This window comes from Colletotrichum aenigma, assembly GCF_013390185.1.
Source record: "Colletotrichum aenigma strain Cg56 chromosome Unknown KSG_Cg56_contig07, whole genome shotgun sequence".
In the NCBI taxonomy this organism is placed as follows: Eukaryota; Fungi; Ascomycota; class Sordariomycetes; order Glomerellales; family Glomerellaceae; genus Colletotrichum; species Colletotrichum aenigma.
Window position 1 is genome coordinate 606258 of NW_023500913.1, and position 17256 is coordinate 623513.

The window sequence follows — 17256 nt, forward strand, 5'->3', positions numbered from 1 at the left end:
CTCGTGAGGTGGTGCTTCGTAAAACCCCTCCGCAATGCCCGCCTGGCCCTTCCCGGCTTCCTAACATGGCCATGGTCACACATAAATCTCTGATTCTTGATGCGATTGATCGTCATATAAAGTTGCCTGGTGATCGTCAACCTGTGGATTGCGACATGCTTCATGGGTGTTCAACGATGTGGAGAACCTGCACCTCTGCCAAAGTTTCCACGATCGAAGACAAAGTCGATCTAGGACCAAATATTGTGACAAGGCTTACAAAGATTCCAGGAGACAAATCGAAAGGAGGACAGAAAAGCCGCAAGACCTGCGAAACTCGGGCCACGTCCCACAACTGCTACTTCGAACTAATGTACCCCGACTTCCGTGAGCAGAAGCGACCGGCGTGCATTTCAGGCACACTTGAGCACCATCGCGTGGGTAGAAACAGTCATTAATTCAACCTCTGAAGTTTCACAAACGCCTAAAAGTAAATCCCTTAAACCCATGAAAACAAGCCACCCTTACATCTGACCCTCAGATCTAGCCCTTTGGTGAAAATATTCGGCCGGAAGTGTACTCTCAAATCTGTCCAGCAGATCCTGATGTCCGTGAAATAGGATTGTGACTTTGGCGTGGATCTCCGCAATGTTCCTGTCGGCTTCTTCCTGGGTCTGCGGAGCGGCTTGGTTGAATTTACTAAGCGCTTGGATGAACGTCGGGTAAACATCCGGCTGCGTTGTCTCGAACCGCTTCTATCACCCGTGTTAGACGATGATATCGTGAGAAGTTGGATGCAACCGACTTTCACATCTTCTAAGAACTTCAGACTCTCTTGGAATTTGGGCTGTCTCAGCAGAGAGTCGCCGTCCATGCCATCAAAATCTACATCCTGGTCTGGCTCGCGGATCGTGGGAGGCTCGGAGGACATTTTCAGATTCTGAAGTTCTTCAATAGCCAGATATCTTGAGAACTGATGGGTGGGTAAACAGCCACTTCAGTGTTCGCCGGGGCTCAAGCTCCAGGCAGGGTACGGGGACAAATGAAGACCGAGATGAAAATCAGCACACGCAAAAGATTGGGGTCAGACACGAGATAATCGTGAGTCTGTCTTTAAGCGATGCCCTCAACCCCGCTCATGGCTCGACGTTTCCGCCCGCGGCAAATGGACAGATGGAACCAGTAAGCAAAATAAACAACTGTTGTGGATTAAAGGAATGCCTCTGGTTGGTCCACCATTTCGAAGGATTCACTTACATAAAATGATGTAATAACCACAGCATCTGCAGCCAGCGCGCAAGTTGGCGGCGCAGCAACTTTGAACACATGACCAAGTTCAAAAATCGTCAAGATGGCCGTTGTAGAATTGTCCGAATGATGTTTCCATTTGCATCCCCTGAAGGACCAGAATTTCTGAAACATTGACCAGCACCTCACACAAGGATAAACAACTCTTCTTTGCTGAACCTTTCCCTGATGCTTTCGTTATCCGACTCTGGCATCAGAGGTCCCACGAAGGTATCACCAAGCAGAAGCCAACCATCATCAGTCTGTCTAAGAACGAATGGAATGGGTCCACCATAAAGGAGAACGACAATATCGCCGGGCTTTGCACAGGCTGGTGCGAGTCCGTAGAAGCCATTGACCGTTTCAAAAATTCGTCTTTGGTCGCAAGATCTCGAGGCGGCGATTCGGAAGCGATTCGCCTCGCCTTCACATAGTGCCACTTCTAGGGGGTCGTAAGTATCTGGCGTCTTTCCTGCAACGCTGAAGAGCTTCTTGATGTAAGTAAGATAGTCTGCGTAAAACCAATGTCGGTCATCTTGCTCCAGATCAAACACAAACTCGTAGCCTTCCGTGAAGTTGGTGGTGAGTGTTAGTCCCATTTCAAGGAGTGCCCCAAATGGGGCATCTTCTGAACCGAATAGTGGGTAAGACTTCGTCGATGACACTCGGTGCCAAATCTCAAGGAAGGGATGCTTCTTAGCTTCGGCAGGGGATATGTCCTCTTTGAAATGGCTGATGTCAAAGACCTCAGTGGTCCAAGCGAGGGCATCGAAGCGCACACCAGAAAGGCCGACCTTGCCATCTGATGAAGGCTGAAATTCAACAAGACTTGGCAGACCGTGTTTATCTCCCTCTTCCCACGCCGTCACCGAAATCCTGTGAAGAATGTTGCTGACGTCCTCGCTGACATCCCATCGAGGTACCCATGACGGAAATTCTGTGCGCTCGTACTCAACACCATGCTTCGCATAGCATAGAGGGGCAAGACTATCACTGCTTGCTACCGAGGCCTTCACCACATCGATATAGACCTCCGCAACCGTCTTTCTGTAGTCAACACTAGCGAGCCCCTCGAGCGTTGCTTCATTAACAAGTCCCAGTAAACCGTAGACCTTGTCTCTGGGGTTTGTAGCGTGGAAGTCGCGAAAGCTCAAGAGAATCTCAAGGAAGCTCAATTCTGAAAGTTCGCTTTTATCAAACATGCTGTACGCATTGTCCCAGGCAATTCCGTCGAGTTCAGCAGGTATATCATAGTCGTTTGCAAGATTCTGCTCGCTAAGCCAGGCGGCCGTGACGCCCAGTCTGTCCCATTCGAACGAGTAAGAGCCGACATAAACCTCAGATGAGCGTGCCAGCACAATCTCCTGGACACACCACACCCTTGTGAACCAGGGCCTTGATAAGAGCCATTTGAGGGCGGTCCAGTTACTGGAGTCAGGCTTTGGGAGACCTAAACGTTGAGCGGCGGAGGCGATGTCAGAGATGGAGACACCAGCAAAACCTTCCATCTTCTCCGTGGCAATCGTGAAGTGAGCCATGCTCAGTAGCTCAACCCCACGAGCCAAGGCTTGATCCTCGCACGCTTTGTAGATCGCTTCCATCAGCGGAATAGTACTTGCGGTCTCGTTGTCTTCATCAAGACCGAGCCATACAACGACAAGGGACGCCCGTGAATAGACATCGCGCATCAGCTGGACTTGCTCTGCCCGTTCCTCCATGTCCTCCTGGTTTATGCAAAGTGCGTCGGCCCAGATGAGTACCTCCTCGGTGGGAAGTCGAAAGTGGCGAAGGGCGTCGAACAGACTCTTCGTGACGGAAACCTGTTGGCCTTGACATCGAATGTCTTGGCGCTGAGACGGGTCGCCCCAGACATATGATAAGGCGTGAAACGAAGGTGGATCATCAATGCTTGCCTCTCGCAGGTTCGTAGTGATGGGGTCGGGACCAGCTCCAGGTTGGAGGACAAGGACTCTGATGCATCGACTCGGCAAACGTCTTGAGTAAATCGATGCCATTTTGTCATGGGCAACGGTTGCTCGTTGCTAAAGGACAATTTGCGTCGTCGCGCTGAAGATGAGAATGAGAGAGATCAAACACTCTTTCAGAACAGGAAAGCTGAGTCAAAAACACGAAGGATATCGTGGAAGGATTCCTTTAGGCGGGGGCGCTAAATATTTTTGGATTTGCTGTGATTCGTCGCCACGTAGCGTGATTAGATTGATGGGTCTTGGCATGCTGGTGCAATGCAGCAGGCCTTCATCTCGTAACTCGTGATCAAAGCCAACATCACTAGCCATTTTGTCTCATCTCAACCGTCTAAACAAGCGAGAAGTTCTCAAAATATCTCCATCTCACACTTTCTATTTTCACTACTTCGTACTTCTTTACCACCAGCAATTTGCGGGACCAGATACTATGACCACCCCTCCTAAAGTAATCCACCTATTTCAAAAGCTCCCGGCCAAGATTCGCGCTCACATTTGGGAGCTGACCATCGAGCCCCGCATCGTCGAGGTACGCGAGTGCATTCATAGACTAAGCCCCATCAACGTCAAGGGACCTGCGCGAGGAGCGCAGACAAATGACTGGGCGGTCAAACGTCCGCGGATGATGCGCCACTTGCGCTCGTCTACCCCAGTTTCTGCCCAGCTGCAAACCAGTCATGAGGCCCGCGTTCACCTGACTAAATATGCTGATGATGAATATCGCTATGGAAGGACCTTCTCAGGGATCATTACCAAAGCGTGGAACGGGTTCCACCCTCTGCCCGAGGGTGACCCTAAGCAGGAGCGTTATGTCTGGTTCAACTTCGATAGTGATATGCTCTCGATTGGGGACACAGATTTACACGAGTTTCTGGCTGTAGATTACCTGATCCGCCGGCTACTGCTTAAGCGCAACCTCGACGACAAACACTTTTCTCGCGCCTAGTCACTTTTGATTAGCAGACGGTCTAGGAATGTTGTCGAGGTTCATGTGATCTATTTATGGGGCATTAGGTCAGGCTACTTATTAAAGGAAGATACATACTTTCACTGTAGACCCGAGAAAGTGTAATTTATTAATTCTGAAGCGATAAGAGGGATGGTGATAAATAGCGTCGACCTGGATGCAGTCGTGGCCAGGGATCGCGAGGAGCTTGACAGGCTTGCAGAAGAGGAGTCCGATTGAGGTCTTTTTATCCTGAGTTTGGGATTATCCTGAATATCAAGACTTGGAATGATCTGGTGCCGATGAGTGCACCATGATTTCGCGTCTGATGCCACTTGGTTTAAGTAGGTAAACCGTAAATATATGATTTCAGTATCGGAATGAAAGAAATAAGGAGAACCAAGAACACCGGTTATTCGCTGCTTACGCCGTCAAACATCTTTAAGAAAGCTTGCCACAAAGACCAAGATTAAACATCTTCTACCATTGCTCTGGCTGGCGATTTTAAGTGCGGCTTGCTCATCTTTGTGTACCTTGAAGGGCACCTTTTTCCAAAGTCTCGCATTGCAGATTCTACCTATATTAGTAAGTTTTGTCATACCTACTAAGGTATTTTTCATTCACCTTCCTCCGTTATCTATTGATGTTTGCGCATGTCTTGCTCTCTCCTGATTGGCGCGATCGCCTGTGTTCGTCGCAAGCTCGAGAACTTTCCGCTCTAACAGTGAGGCTTCTCCGGCCCAAAACACTCTTCCTCCTCACTTGTTTCTTGGAGCTTTCTCCTCTGCCAATGCGATATCTTTCTAGTGATGCTATCTCAGTATTGACAAGCGTTTGCAGGACCCGTTTCGGAACTCTCGTGTCTGCCATTCTTCTGTGACGTCAGCTCTGTCGTCGTCGTCGTCGTCGTCAGCTCTGTCGTCCAGCTCTGTCTGCCGAGAGGGAATCCCATCTGCCATCCGAGATGAACAACACAAGCGTCGCGGAAGGAAACGGTTCCTCATTGCCAGCCTTACCGTACATTGATCGTCTGGAAGAAAAGTTGGCCATCCTCAAAGCAATCAGCGACACGGAGATCTCCAGCGAAACACCCAATGAACCGCCAAGGCGTATTGCTCAGACTGGAGTCAAGGAGAACGTCTGGGCTGCTTTCTTGGTTGCAACTGTGGAAGAACTCCATCAATTCCTTGATTTCAAGGTAAGAAGTGGCAGGTTCTTCGTCGAAACGATTGAAACAATACTTGTTGGCGTTGATTTCGCAGTTGCGAACGTCATATCAATAGGTGAGTAGCTGATCTATTGATTAGATGCACGAAAAGTGATGAATTAAACTTGGTAACGAATGCAATCACAGTGATGAACAAGCGAAATACCGTAACATCTTCATATGCAACATCCTCTGGGCAAACAGCATCCTCCAAGCAGACGACACCCTCTAAACCGGCAACGAGCAAGAGTGGCGTTGGCAGCGGCATTCAAAGTCTGCTAGGCAAGGCGAAGAAGAAGACACGCAACCAGATTTCCATTGACCAGGTAAGTTTACTGGCGTCTGGTTTCATCGAATCGTTACGTCGTGCTGACATATTGTTCACAGACTAAAGAGAGGAATGGAGGGAAGTGCACACTACTTCATACCACCGTCAAAGAGGATGTCCACATATATCCGGTGGCCCAGACGAAGGCCGCAGCAGCATGTAAAAACTCACTCTACGCGCTGGGATTCATCTGGGGCGGCAACACGTGCGACAAGTTCAAGGACGCACTAAGCATCAAGGACTTTGACATCCCCAAGAATATGGTCACCCTTGACAATGCACCTCGCCATTTGTGGGATACTGGGAAGATCACTTTCTCCCCTGTTCTGTGTTTACCTAACAGGATCGACCTAGCAGTTCGCGTCTTGGAGCCCTTGGACTGTGGCAAGAGGAAGGGAGCAGGGTCCGAGCTTCCCGAAGGCATTGCGACGGATCCCAGAACTAAGATGACAGACTACAAGAATCTGGCCGACACGATTATCGAGAAGCTAGCAAAACGGCCAGTCGAAGTGTGTTTCATCTCTGCGGATACTCATTATCGGATCAACGACGGGCACCGTTTCACCATCACCTCAGACGACTCCAATATGCTTCCAAGTCCAGAGCTCCTGAAACTAAGGGACCGAATTATGACCATGATGACGCTGAATGGAGGTGAGGACGTCGACGAAGATGTGCTGTATAGCTTTAGTGGCGGGGATGATGCCCCGAGGGTTCTGTTTGGAGATGGAGATGTTGATATTGATCTGAAAAATAAGGTACTTGAGTGGAGTAAGCGTGCCGGAGAAGAGCTTGCTCCGTTGACCATTGACGAGACGAACGAAATGGCCTGGACCTCGTCGGCGATCCAGCAGTCAGAGGATATGGGAGACATCTTCCCTCCTGAGAGCCAGCCGGAAGATCAAGGCGAGAGCCAGGGAGAGGATTAGCAAGTCCCGCCTCCCTCTTCGCTTGTCGGTCCTGAAGCTTCAGACGAAGACGACGACGACGACGGCGACTTAATTTTCGGCGAGATTGTGTCGCTCCAAGAACAGTCCATGTTGAAAGAGAACACGAATCAGCATTGAGAGGTTCCGCCGAGCTTCAACCCAGGACTTTACCGTTTATCAACATGGGCAAATACGCTGGCTGAATCATCAGCTCCCCAATCGTTGTGCACCACGAGGGTTGGCGGCTGAACAACTATGCTTGCCTTCGCTACACGCGCAATTCAATCAACAGCCTTAACTTCACGAGCCATGATGAACACTGTATTGTGTAAACGTTCTTGACTCATAACTATAAACAAGAGGCTTCCATTTATGATCTTCCAATCACGTCAGACGAGATCTTTCTCCGATTCCGGTTCCCCGAGCTTCAAGATTGAGTGTCCTCTGTTTCCTCGGGTTTACGCGCATACACAAGATTGCTGCGACATGATTAGCTTCTCTTCGATTTCATGTACGCATGTTGACGCGGAATGAACCGACTTACAGGTGATAGAAGGGCTGGAGACTCAGGTCCTTCAGAGCTTTCCGCATCTCAGCAACGAAGACGATGATTTCGGCGTATTCCCAACCCATTATCTCCTTGAGAAGAAAAAGCGCAAATCCCTCGAGCGACTGGTCCAGGTACATCCAGTTACACTCGCCGATTTCCTTGAGCATGGGGTCAGCGGGCCACGCGCCTATGGGGATAGGCCATTTTTTCTCCACAATGTCGACAAAGCCAGCTTCCCTGAGGGCCTTGGCGATTCCGTGGTCTCGAGACTGCTGAATGGTCTTTCCTAGCTTGTCTGTGGCCTCAAAGAAGACTTTTGCCCATCTGCGGTAGACGTGGTCTTGAGGCAGGTCCTCGCCAAGAGCCTGAGAATGATCTTCAATGTCAAGCTCCTTGATCTCAATGTAGCCACCCGGGTTAAGATGATCGAATGCTTGTTTGTAGAGAGCAGGCCAGTCCGAGATGCTGGCCTCGAGATGGCGGATGTGGATGTAGTCAAAATCTGCGTCCCATGTCCATGGCTGCTCAATATCGTCGACCTGGAACTTGCAGTTTGGGGGGACCCAACCAGGTTGAATGGGCGATATATCAACGCCTATCACCTGTGCCGAGGGGAATTCGTCGGCGAAGTCGCTATGGGTTTGTTAGCGGTTGCGATATTAGACCAGAGCGTGCACCGGGACTCACATGGCCCAAATGCCTGTCCCCGTTCCAAGGTCAAGAACCTTCTATTTTTTCAATCAGAAACTGCCAGGGTTGAGATATCTTGCATTGAGACTTACTTGGGGGCTGTCACCAATTGGAGCAAGGAACAGCCTATCGTCAAGAAATAGAGTCTCCCAGTAATGCCTTTCGAATAAAAGAGTTAATCCAGCTCGTTTTATATGGGTGACGTTCAATAATCAAAACATCGTGAGCATAGTAGAAGCTTACGCAATATCAAGCCCTTCATTCTGCCTCTTGTCATTCGGGAGGCAATAATCGGTCTTTTGGGTGTAAGTGCGCCCGTGGAGGCGCCGATACTCGGTGATGCTCTCGCTCAGAGATGCTGTCGAGGCTGTATGGACACTGTAATCAATTATTCGCAATTTTGTGAGCGTCTTTTCCCATACGCATAGCCTGGAGTTTCAAATCACCTCTCCCCATCTCCCTGGGAGGCCCCGTCGTCAACAGCGATGCCCTGCTCCTGGTCGGCGGTCGTCAGCATACCTCTCGCCATATTGCGATTCTGCAGCCTTAAGCTGTTGCTTCGCCATGGTAAACTTACTTCATTGGCCGGGTCAGGAGCTATTTGCGCCTCGTTGGCGGCGGTGGGTTGAGCTGGAGCCTGCATTTTCGTTCGGCCTGATTTTCCGCGCAGTCAATGTGAAAGAACAAAAGACTCATGGAGAAAAGGAGCATAGGAGGGAACATCAGTCTTTAAAACGACCTGAGGAAGAGGCAAGATAGCCGCGAACAGGGAAGTTACCCCTCTTTTCCAGCCAGTTGTTTGTCGTTGTTGGTGCTCGCTTTGCGAGCATCCACCCGAGATACCGGAGTCTTCGCCCCCCTCCGCGCACGAATTGGAGACAATTTTTATTCAGTTCAGATGCAGGCTCTAAGCGAATTGTGAAAGGTATGGGTCGATTTCCGTGTCCATCGAGGAGCCAACAAACAGCAGACAAGGGGCTCGACCAATCAGTGCGAAATGAGGAAGGCTGTATGTACATGAAGACAAGGGTCTGATTGCGTTGGTTGAGCCAAGAGCTGGCGCATTTGCAGATTCCGGTCAACAGGTAGGGAATAGTCCCACTATGAGTGACACCTTCAGATCGAGAATGGACGCAAGAAATCTGCATCTGTGTTCAATCGACCAAGGAGCAAGGATGAACGAGTCATGACGATGAAGTTAACGACGAAGATAGTCGCTTGGTTTCAACGCTTTCGTCCGAATCGTGTTTGAGGACACTCTGTTTCAAAAACGTCGGCGGTCGTCTAAGTCTTCACTTCTTCCCCCGGAGGAAGCTTCATTCGCTTCTTCTTCATCGTTGTCATAGTTACCATGACTGTCCCCTGTATTAGTCCTAGGCTTCCTTCCGGGGGGTAAGACTTGTAATGTGTCCTCGATGGCGTGCAAGTACTCCCCGTGAGCCTCTTTTGGTTATTCTCCAGGACGGAGCTACTTAGCCGGAAACAACTCCTCTTTTTAATTCTAATTGCTCCGCCTTTATCAAGAGTTCAATCTTGACGAGATTACGACCGAAAACGTGGTTGTTCTTGATGGGTGTCTTGGCGTTGTGGTGTTGTGAGGTTGGTGGGAGGAGGTTGATTTGGAGGAGGAGTTGTGGTGTCTGACAGGATGGTCTTCTGTGCGGGAGCGTTGAATCACAATATCTGACTCTTGTGAGATATACACATAGTTAGACTTCCTTTGAATTGAAATGGCGACGGAAGTTCTAGTCAGTTGTCGCTAAGAATGATATCCATTGGGGGTGAATGAGAAACGAGCAGCCAACCGTGGTTCTCCACTACCTACTTCTTAGGTACGGAACGGACTCATGCTTGTACATTTTGACGATCGATTCGTGGACTCTTTGAAAGAAATATCTAGCACAAACTTCATCAGCTTTCTTGCGAAGAAAGAATTTCCTCTCCCCCTCCACGCCTACATTTAATAAAAACTCTACAAGTCACATTTAACTCATCAAAAACCTGAACAACACGGACTGATTACGTGATCAAATCCCGAACACCAGGGCCGTGCGCCCTGTCAGTTCTCATCCAGCGACACTGTGCGCTCAGTGCGTCCCGTCGTCGCGTCACCCATGAGCATGAAGCAGTTCATTTCGTCAACGCGATTGAGAAAATCAAACACCCAGAAAAACGGACTACCTGCCATAATCTCATACATTCATCCCTTGAAATACAGGACAGGGAATCACTCATTGTTTTTGCCTAGGATTAACAGTACAATGCCTGCCGTCACACGCAGTCTCCGGTCGTCGACGCGCCTGAGCGCTGCGGCGCCGGCGGATGAGAAGAAGACGGCCGTTGAGAAGAGCAAGGCCCCCGCCAAGACCAAAGTAGCCAAGAAGGAGGCGACTAGCAAGACTCAAACGGAAGAGAAGAATTCGAAAGCAGCTGGCGCTGGTCGCAAGAGGAAAGCCGTTGAAGCCGAGCCGGAAGATGAGCCGGAACCCAAGGTTGAGGAAGTCAAGAAGCCAGCTGCGAAGAAGACCAAGGTGCGCTTCACCCATACCCCCACAAACCACAACTCATTTTCTGACACCTTCGCAGAAACCCGCCGCGGGCAAGAAAGAAGCACCGCCGAGAAAGACCAAGGACGAGCTCAAAGCGCTCCGCGACGCATCCGCTTCCGTGCCGGACGTCAACCCGGACGCCGAGCGGAGGAGTCCGCCGGAGGAGCGTTTCTGGCTCATGAAGTCGGAGCCGGATGTAAGGATCGAGGATGGGTATGAGATTAAGTTCTCGATTGACGATTTGGCGGCGAAGAAGACGCCCGAAGGGTGGGAGGGTAGGCTTCCTTACCATTCTCATCTACAGACTGGTAGCTGACGATGCTGCAGGTATTCGCAACTATGCGGCCAGGAATAACCTCAGAGACATGCGAAAGGGCGACAAGGCCTTCTTCTACCACTCCAACTGCAAGGAGCCGGGGATCGTGGGCATCATCAGCATCGTGAAAGAGCACTCCCCAGACTGTAAGTAACCCCTCCACAGTTCCTGAGCTAGCTGACGACGGCAGGGAACGCGTGCATCAACGACAATCCCTACTACGACGACGCGGCGCCCCACGATGGCAGTAAATGGAGCCTCGTGCACGTCAAGATCGAGCACAAGTTCCCGCGCATCGTGCCGCTGTCGCTGCTCAAGGAGGTCGGGCCGAAGGGCCCGCTGGCGAACATGCAGCTGCTCAAGCTGGGCCGTCTCAGCGTGAACAAGGTTACGAAGGAGGAGTGGGACGAGGTCATCCGCATGGCGAAGGAGCTTGACGAGGACGGCGAGTGGGAGAAGGCTGTTGAGGAGGGGAAGAAGTTTCCGAACTACTCGGCGGCGTAGCGTGTTTGCTTCAAACCAGTTCAATTAGGGGCTAACGCCGAGTGTGCAAGTGGTATCAAGGGTGGTGCGTCGGTTCTGCACCGTCTATTCCCGTCAAATGCGCATTTCGAGCACCGCTTTTCCGTTTTCCTTTGCTTTTCTGTACCAATAGCCAATTTTTCTCTTCCCGATATCCACATAACACATTTTACGCCTGCAACTTGCCCTTCGTAGCCTCCAACACGGCCTTGATGCCCTCGTCTAGGTCCTCGGCGAGGAGGATCATCTGGATCCACACCAGGCTCTTGCTGCGCAGCACCTCCTTGTCTGAAGTCTCATCCAGGCCCTTGCCCAGCCTGGACAGCACCTCGCGAAGACTCAGCGGGAACTCGGGCGTATCGGGGCTGACGCCGACCAGCGGCAGGCGGACGTAGCAATCCCACGTCGCGGGGTGGGCTGCGTCGAGCACGCGCATGGCCTCGACGACGTGGGTGATGATCCTCTCGAGGCACGAGACCTTGGCGCAGGTGGCAAACATGTCGAAGAAGCGCTCGGCGACGTCGGGGGTGAAGAAGGACTGCTTGCGGGAGATGTCGAAGATGGCCATGGGTATGGCGCCGTCCATGGCCGGGTTGTTCTTGAGCTTCGCGGCGGCGTCCTCGTCGATGACCTTCTTGCCGGGGACGGGCAAGTCGTCGCCCTCCTCGTTCTCCTCGTCCTCCTCGTCGCCAAAGCGGATCTCGTCGTCGTCGTCCATCTTCTCGCCCGCCAGAGGGTTCGCGTCCTTCTTCTTCCCGCTCCCGCGCTTCGCATCCATCTTGGCCAGCCACTCCATCTCGCAGCGCGCGTACTCGATCCACAGCGTGCCCTCGGTCGTGCAGAACCGGCACCCGCGCATAAAGTACCCCCTTGCGCCGCCCATGTCGCCGTTCTTAGCGGAGCGGCGGCCGGCATGGATCCACAGGTCGGCGTCGGTGGGCATCATGCGCAGGGCGGCGGCCATGGTGCGGCGCCAGCGCTTGGAGGCCTTGACGTCCTCGGTGTAGGCGAGGTACTCGAGCCAGAGGTCCTTGCGGGAGGGGTGGCGGGCGACGGCGCGGTCGTAGATGGCGAGGACGCGGGCCTGGGAGGCGTGCTGGGAGTTGACGTGGCCGACCTTCATGCGCCGGCAGCGCTTCTGGCGCAGGGCGTCGAGGGAGGTTTCCCATTTCGCATAGGAGGAGAAGTCGGCGGGATCGGAGCGCGGGGCGAGGATGCGGTGCTCAAAGTCGCTACGTTTCTGGACGATTGTGCGGATTTCCTCCTGTGGTGGGTGTATTAGGATGGTGTCTTGATTGGGGGTATGTCTTGGATGTCTGTCGAGGTCGAGGGCGAGGACGGAGGTAGACTTGCCTTGGTGAAGATTTCCTTTTCCTCCCACTCGCGCAGTTGGGGAACGGAACGCTCCAAGTAGAAGCGGGCCTTTTCGGCGACGGCCATTGTCGTCGAGTCTGCAGGTGAGGTCGGGCTGCTGTGGTGGTGGTGGTGGTGACCTTGTCTGTCGGTGTCGGCTACCGAGTGCTGCTCGCCTGACAAAATGAAGCAGATCGGGATCGAGATCTGCGAATGCTTGACCAGCATTGGAAAAAAAAAAAAAAGTTGCGAGGCTGAGCACGGGCCCCATCAAACCAGTGGGGCCAATTTTATCGGTGTGGGGAAGCAAGAGCTCTTGAGTCGAAGCTGATTGGGTTCTGGGATCTTTCAGCCTTGTGCCAAGCTCCCCGGCGGCGCTAAACCGTAAAGTGCCTCCGCCATTTGGTGGTAAACAGCAGGGCAGCACGCACGAAAGAGCAGAGCTCCAGTGGGTTTCTGCCGGTGGTTCACATTCTGTCATCACCTTCCCTGCCATGCAGCTCCACTGTGACGCCCCGAATGCTCCGGGGGCCGCACGCTGCCCGCGGTGTCATTGCTAATGCTGCCCGCACTTGCCGCATCGCAGCGTTACTTCACTGCTGCTGCTGCTGCTGCTACCTCATTGCTTGCTTACTGCTGGCTGCAAACCATAAGGCGCCTGCCTGGACAAACGGACACAAACACGCGATCGGCCCGCCGAGGCACAAGGCACCGATTCCACTATTATTGCTTAGGTCCTTCCCTTCCACATTCCCCTCCAAAATTCCCATCTTCCCTTCCTCTCCCAGCTCTCCGACCTTGCCTCCCACACACACCTCACCTCGACACACACAACACCACCGCCGGATCACCCGGATGACCCTCTCTTCCCTTTGTTTTGCTTGAGCTGTCCCTTCCGCCATGTCGTCCAAGTACAAGGACAAAGACGGCGGCGTCGTGCTGACCTTCAATGGCCAGTGGGTGAGCTGGTCGCACACTGCCATAGCTTACAGTAAGTCGGACCATTTTCCGGTTTGCGATGGAACCTCGTCGCGATATTGTTGCGCGCACAATTCTCGTCGCCTGCCCGCGCCCTTGGGACAACAGCAGGCGCACCACCCCAAGAACAGCTGGACTGACCTCTCCCCGCGCAAACAGCTGCCTTCATTAGCGCATTCATCGTCGGCGTCTCCCTGCACTTCCACAAGATTGTCCAGAATGAGTGGTACGGCTACCCGGACGAGTGGTTCCCCTCCGTCTCCGCGACCATTGGCGACCGTTACCCCGAGCGGTCCTTCTTCATGCTCTTCATCGCAATCACCTCCGGCCCGCGCTTCGCCCTCGTCGGCCTGTGGTACCTGCTTACCCGCCGTCCGGGCCAGACCCTGCCCAAGTTCACCTTTGCCATGGGCATTCTACGCACCTTCATGTGCGGCGGCTTCACCTACGTCACCTCCACTGACGACCACGACTGGCACGACATTTTCATGATCTCCTACATCGTCGCCTCGCTGCCCTGGACCATTGGCTGCGTCACGCTGAGCCCGCCGAACCCCAAGGCGATCAAGTACCGCAAGGCGATCGCCTACTCCTTCTTCGGCACCCTCGTGCCGCTGATTTACTTCTTCATCCAGCACAAGGTGCACCGCGTCGCGGGAGGTGGGCATCCCTGGATTCCTCGCCCGTTGAGGTCCAATTGCTAACAGAACCCAGCCTACACCATCTACGCCTTCTTCGAATGGGCGCTCATCCTCTTCGACGTTGCCTTCGACGCCGTGACGGCCCTCGACTTCGACACCTTCGAGGTGGTGATCAGGGATGCCAAGGGTTCCAGCAAGGGGTACGTCCAATTGCTCCCGAAATAGTCTTGTACATACCAGTACAGCAGACCAAATAAATCCGCTTCGAGGCTCCCTTTCTAAGGCTTGTAATAGTGAAAACCGGTCATCTGTCCCCTCTGCCGTTCTCGAGAAGGAGTAGGTCCCCCCATCCCTGCGCTCGCGTGTCGACAATCGCTCACGTGCGCACAGGAAAGAAAAGGCCAGCGCCGGTGTGCTGACTGTGCGCTTCACCTGGACCGAGGCCCTCGATACCGCCGCCGATGTCTACCATGGCTTCATCTTCTGGTCCATGTTGACGAGTCTGGGCGTTTTGGTGTGGTACTTCCCGCTGTGGCACATGGGTATCTCCGGCTACGAGGCCTTCGTCATGTCCACAATCCTGCCCGGCATTTTGGGAATCCGCTCGGTTCGCTCGCTGGTGATCAACAACCAGCGGTTCGTCCACCTGATTTCTTTGGTTGGTCTGCTGGCCTACCTGGTTTTGGACCCAGCGAAGCGCCTGTTCACTGTTGGTTTCGCCGTGGCTACCTCGTGCCTCGGCTGGGTTGCGACTTGGCACTCTGAGAGAGCCCACCAAGCCCGCCTCGAGTCCAAGATTCTGGCGTGGACAATTGGCCTAATCGCCTCGTCCACTGCCAAGTTCATGTGGTGGACGAACAACCCCCTCTGGCCCGTCATGCACGCTGCCAACGGTGGCTGGAATGCCACTGGCTTTGCGATTGCTGTGGTTGCGTGTTTGAGGTTTACCCGAAAGGCACCCCTGACCCGCGGCGACTACCCTGAAGACTCCAAGGGCGGTTCTTCCCTGCTCGCTGCTTTTGGTGTTGGTGGTCTGTTCTTCGGTATCCACTCGCTTCTGTCTGACACCAGCACCATGATCCTCTGGGTCTGGGATGGTTACCCGATCCGCGGCCCCACAGCCAACACCTACGGCTGGATGACCATCATCGCCATGACCGTTGGTCTCCTGGTCGGTCTTTACCGACCCGGCTTCATCAGCTCATGGACCGCGTACGGTGTTGGCTGCGTGGGTGCGGCCATCCTCACCTCATACCACCATTGGTTCGGATACTACGGCGCTCTCACCACCGCCTTCTATCTCATGGGTCTCAGTGTCCCCTTTCTCTCCAACGCTGCCAAGAGAAGCCCTGGCCTGACATTTGGTCTGGGCTTTTTCATCTACAACTTCATGGTTCTCTTCCACGTCTGGGTCGTCGCTTATGCCTTCGTACCCGGTGGCCCTCTCGTCCGTGAGCACACTGACTGGGTCATGATGACCACCTTCATCCTCATCGGTGCTGGTGTCTTTGACCTCACCTCCTCGCAGGCCCGCCGCCCCGCCAAGAGCCGCTCCTCCCCCTCCCAACACAAGAAATACAATACCATTGCCGCCTTCTTCGTCAACATTGTCTTCCTCGCCGCGGCGTTCATGCGATTCCCCACCAACGACTACAAGCCGTACCACCCCGAGGACCGCATCCTCACGGCTGGCATCTGGACCATTCACTTCTCTCTCGACAACGACATGTGGTCCTCTGAGTACCGCATGCGCGACCTCATCAAGGAGCTCGAGATTGACGTTGTCGGTCTCCTCGAGTCGGACCTTCAGCGCATCATCATGGGCAACCGTGATACCACCCAATTCCTTGCCGAAGACCTCGGCATGTACGTCGACTACGGCCCAGGTCCAAACAAGCACACCTGGGGATCCGCCCTCCTCTCCAAGTTCCCCATTCTCAAGTCAACCCATCACCTTCTGCCCAGCCCGGTCGGCGAGCTCGCTCCCGCCATCTCTGCCACCCTTGATGTTTACGGCCAGGAGGTCGATGTCTTCGTGTTCCACTCTGGACAAGAGGAGGACCCCGAGGATCGCCGTCTCCAAACGGAATACCTCTCCAAGCTCATGGGCGAGTCAACAAACCCGTCCATCCTGCTCTCCTACCTCGTCACCAAGCCCCTCCAGGGCAACTACAACACCTACGTCAGCCCGCTCTCCGGCATGCACGACGTCGATCCCACCGATTGGGACCGATGGTGCGAGTACATCCTCTACAAGGGCCTCAAGCGCACCGGCTACGCCCGCGTCAGCCGTAGCACCATCACCGACACGGAGTTGCAGGTCGCCAAATTTGTCATCCCCAAGTCCAAGGACGAGGTCGCGCAGATTGAGGCGCAGAGTGACGAGACGAGGAATAGACGCGTCCGCGAGCACAGCGTGCCCCAGGGATGGAAGTTCCCCGACATGTTCAAGGGGCAGGGTGTTAGGGATCACAGGTACCACGTCTTTAACGAGCCGAGGTACTATGACAACTAAAAAGAGGTTCCGAGATATTGATCTTGTGAAAGATGGGAAGGGGTGGTAATGGCTGGGTTGGGCTTTCCTTTGTTGGGACCGGATCATGTGGTGGTGTGTATATCCTAATATGAGTTTATGTTAATTGAGTTACGTCTACATTTCTGTCTTGGCTGTGAGTGGGTATTGGTAATGGATGAGGTCCTGCTTGGAGTCGGCCTACGTGTGGACACATGTGCCCGAGGGAGTGACAGTGGTATATAACGACTCTCCACGCATAGCTTTGACCAATAATCAACAGCAATGAGACCTACGGCGGTTAGGTTCTGCGAAGTCGCTCTGTCTTTGAATTACAGACGAGTTTCGAGACAGCCTAATTGAGGAGAGATCGTCTTGTGACGAACTTCACCGAAACTTGCCAACTGTTCAGCGTTGCTCATCCCTGCTTCGCCCATATTCGACGCAGAATACGGGGATTGTAATGAAAGACGACGGGGGGAGT

The 17256-nt window shown here is 53.3% G+C and overlaps 7 protein-coding genes across 7 annotated transcripts; 3 read left to right on the top strand and 4 right to left on the bottom strand.

The window, feature by feature from the left end:
- Window positions 1–503: 503 nt before the first annotated feature.
- On the bottom strand, window positions 504–910 carry SNL1 (Paired amphipathic helix protein Sin3-like 1; the record flags this gene model as incomplete). Its single annotated transcript, XM_037325676.1, has 2 exons — window positions 504–734; window positions 785–910. The coding sequence occupies 2 exons, from the start codon at window positions 908–910 to the stop codon at window positions 504–506; spliced, it is 357 nt and encodes a 118-aa protein (XP_037175153.1).
- A 502-nt stretch (window positions 911–1412) lies between these two features.
- Window positions 1413–3281, bottom strand: het-6-1 (Heterokaryon incompatibility protein 6, OR allele; the record flags this gene model as incomplete). Its single annotated transcript, XM_037325677.1, has 1 exon — window positions 1413–3281. The coding sequence occupies one exon, from the start codon at window positions 3279–3281 to the stop codon at window positions 1413–1415; it is 1869 nt and encodes a 622-aa protein (XP_037174951.1).
- A 1880-nt stretch (window positions 3282–5161) lies between these two features.
- Window positions 5162–6661, top strand: CGCA056_v010431 (uncharacterized protein; the record flags this gene model as incomplete). Its single annotated transcript, XM_037325678.1, has 3 exons — window positions 5162–5480; window positions 5552–5730; window positions 5792–6661. The coding sequence occupies 3 exons, from the start codon at window positions 5162–5164 to the stop codon at window positions 6659–6661; spliced, it is 1368 nt and encodes a 455-aa protein (XP_037174950.1).
- Window positions 6662–7031: 370 nt separating this feature from the next.
- Window positions 7032–8544, bottom strand: LAE1-5 (Secondary metabolism regulator LAE1; the record flags this gene model as incomplete). Its single annotated transcript, XM_037325679.1, has 8 exons — window positions 7032–7038; window positions 7132–7140; window positions 7206–7844; window positions 7899–7939; window positions 7994–8060; window positions 8145–8279; window positions 8348–8397; window positions 8479–8544. 8 exons carry the CDS (start codon window positions 8542–8544, stop codon window positions 7032–7034), a joined length of 1014 nt encoding a protein of 337 aa, XP_037175629.1.
- Window positions 8545–10162: 1618 nt separating this feature from the next.
- On the top strand, window positions 10163–11270 carry THYN1 (Thymocyte nuclear protein 1; the record flags this gene model as incomplete). The annotated part of the gene is made up of 4 exons (XM_037325680.1): window positions 10163–10432; window positions 10488–10725; window positions 10778–10912; window positions 10957–11270. 4 exons carry the CDS (start codon window positions 10163–10165, stop codon window positions 11268–11270), a joined length of 957 nt encoding a protein of 318 aa, XP_037174949.1.
- A 187-nt stretch (window positions 11271–11457) lies between these two features.
- On the bottom strand, window positions 11458–12728 carry UTP6 (U3 small nucleolar RNA-associated protein 6; the record flags this gene model as incomplete). Its single annotated transcript, XM_037325681.1, has 2 exons — window positions 11458–12578; window positions 12638–12728. The coding sequence occupies 2 exons, from the start codon at window positions 12726–12728 to the stop codon at window positions 11458–11460; spliced, it is 1212 nt and encodes a 403-aa protein (XP_037174948.1).
- An 813-nt stretch (window positions 12729–13541) lies between these two features.
- cwh43 lies at window positions 13542–16775 on the top strand (the record flags this gene model as incomplete). The annotated part of the gene is made up of 5 exons (XM_037325682.1): window positions 13542–13632; window positions 13779–14279; window positions 14334–14460; window positions 14555–14596; window positions 14651–16775. 5 exons carry the CDS (start codon window positions 13542–13544, stop codon window positions 16773–16775), a joined length of 2886 nt encoding a protein of 961 aa, XP_037174947.1.
- Between the last annotated feature and the right edge of the window lie 481 nt (window positions 16776–17256).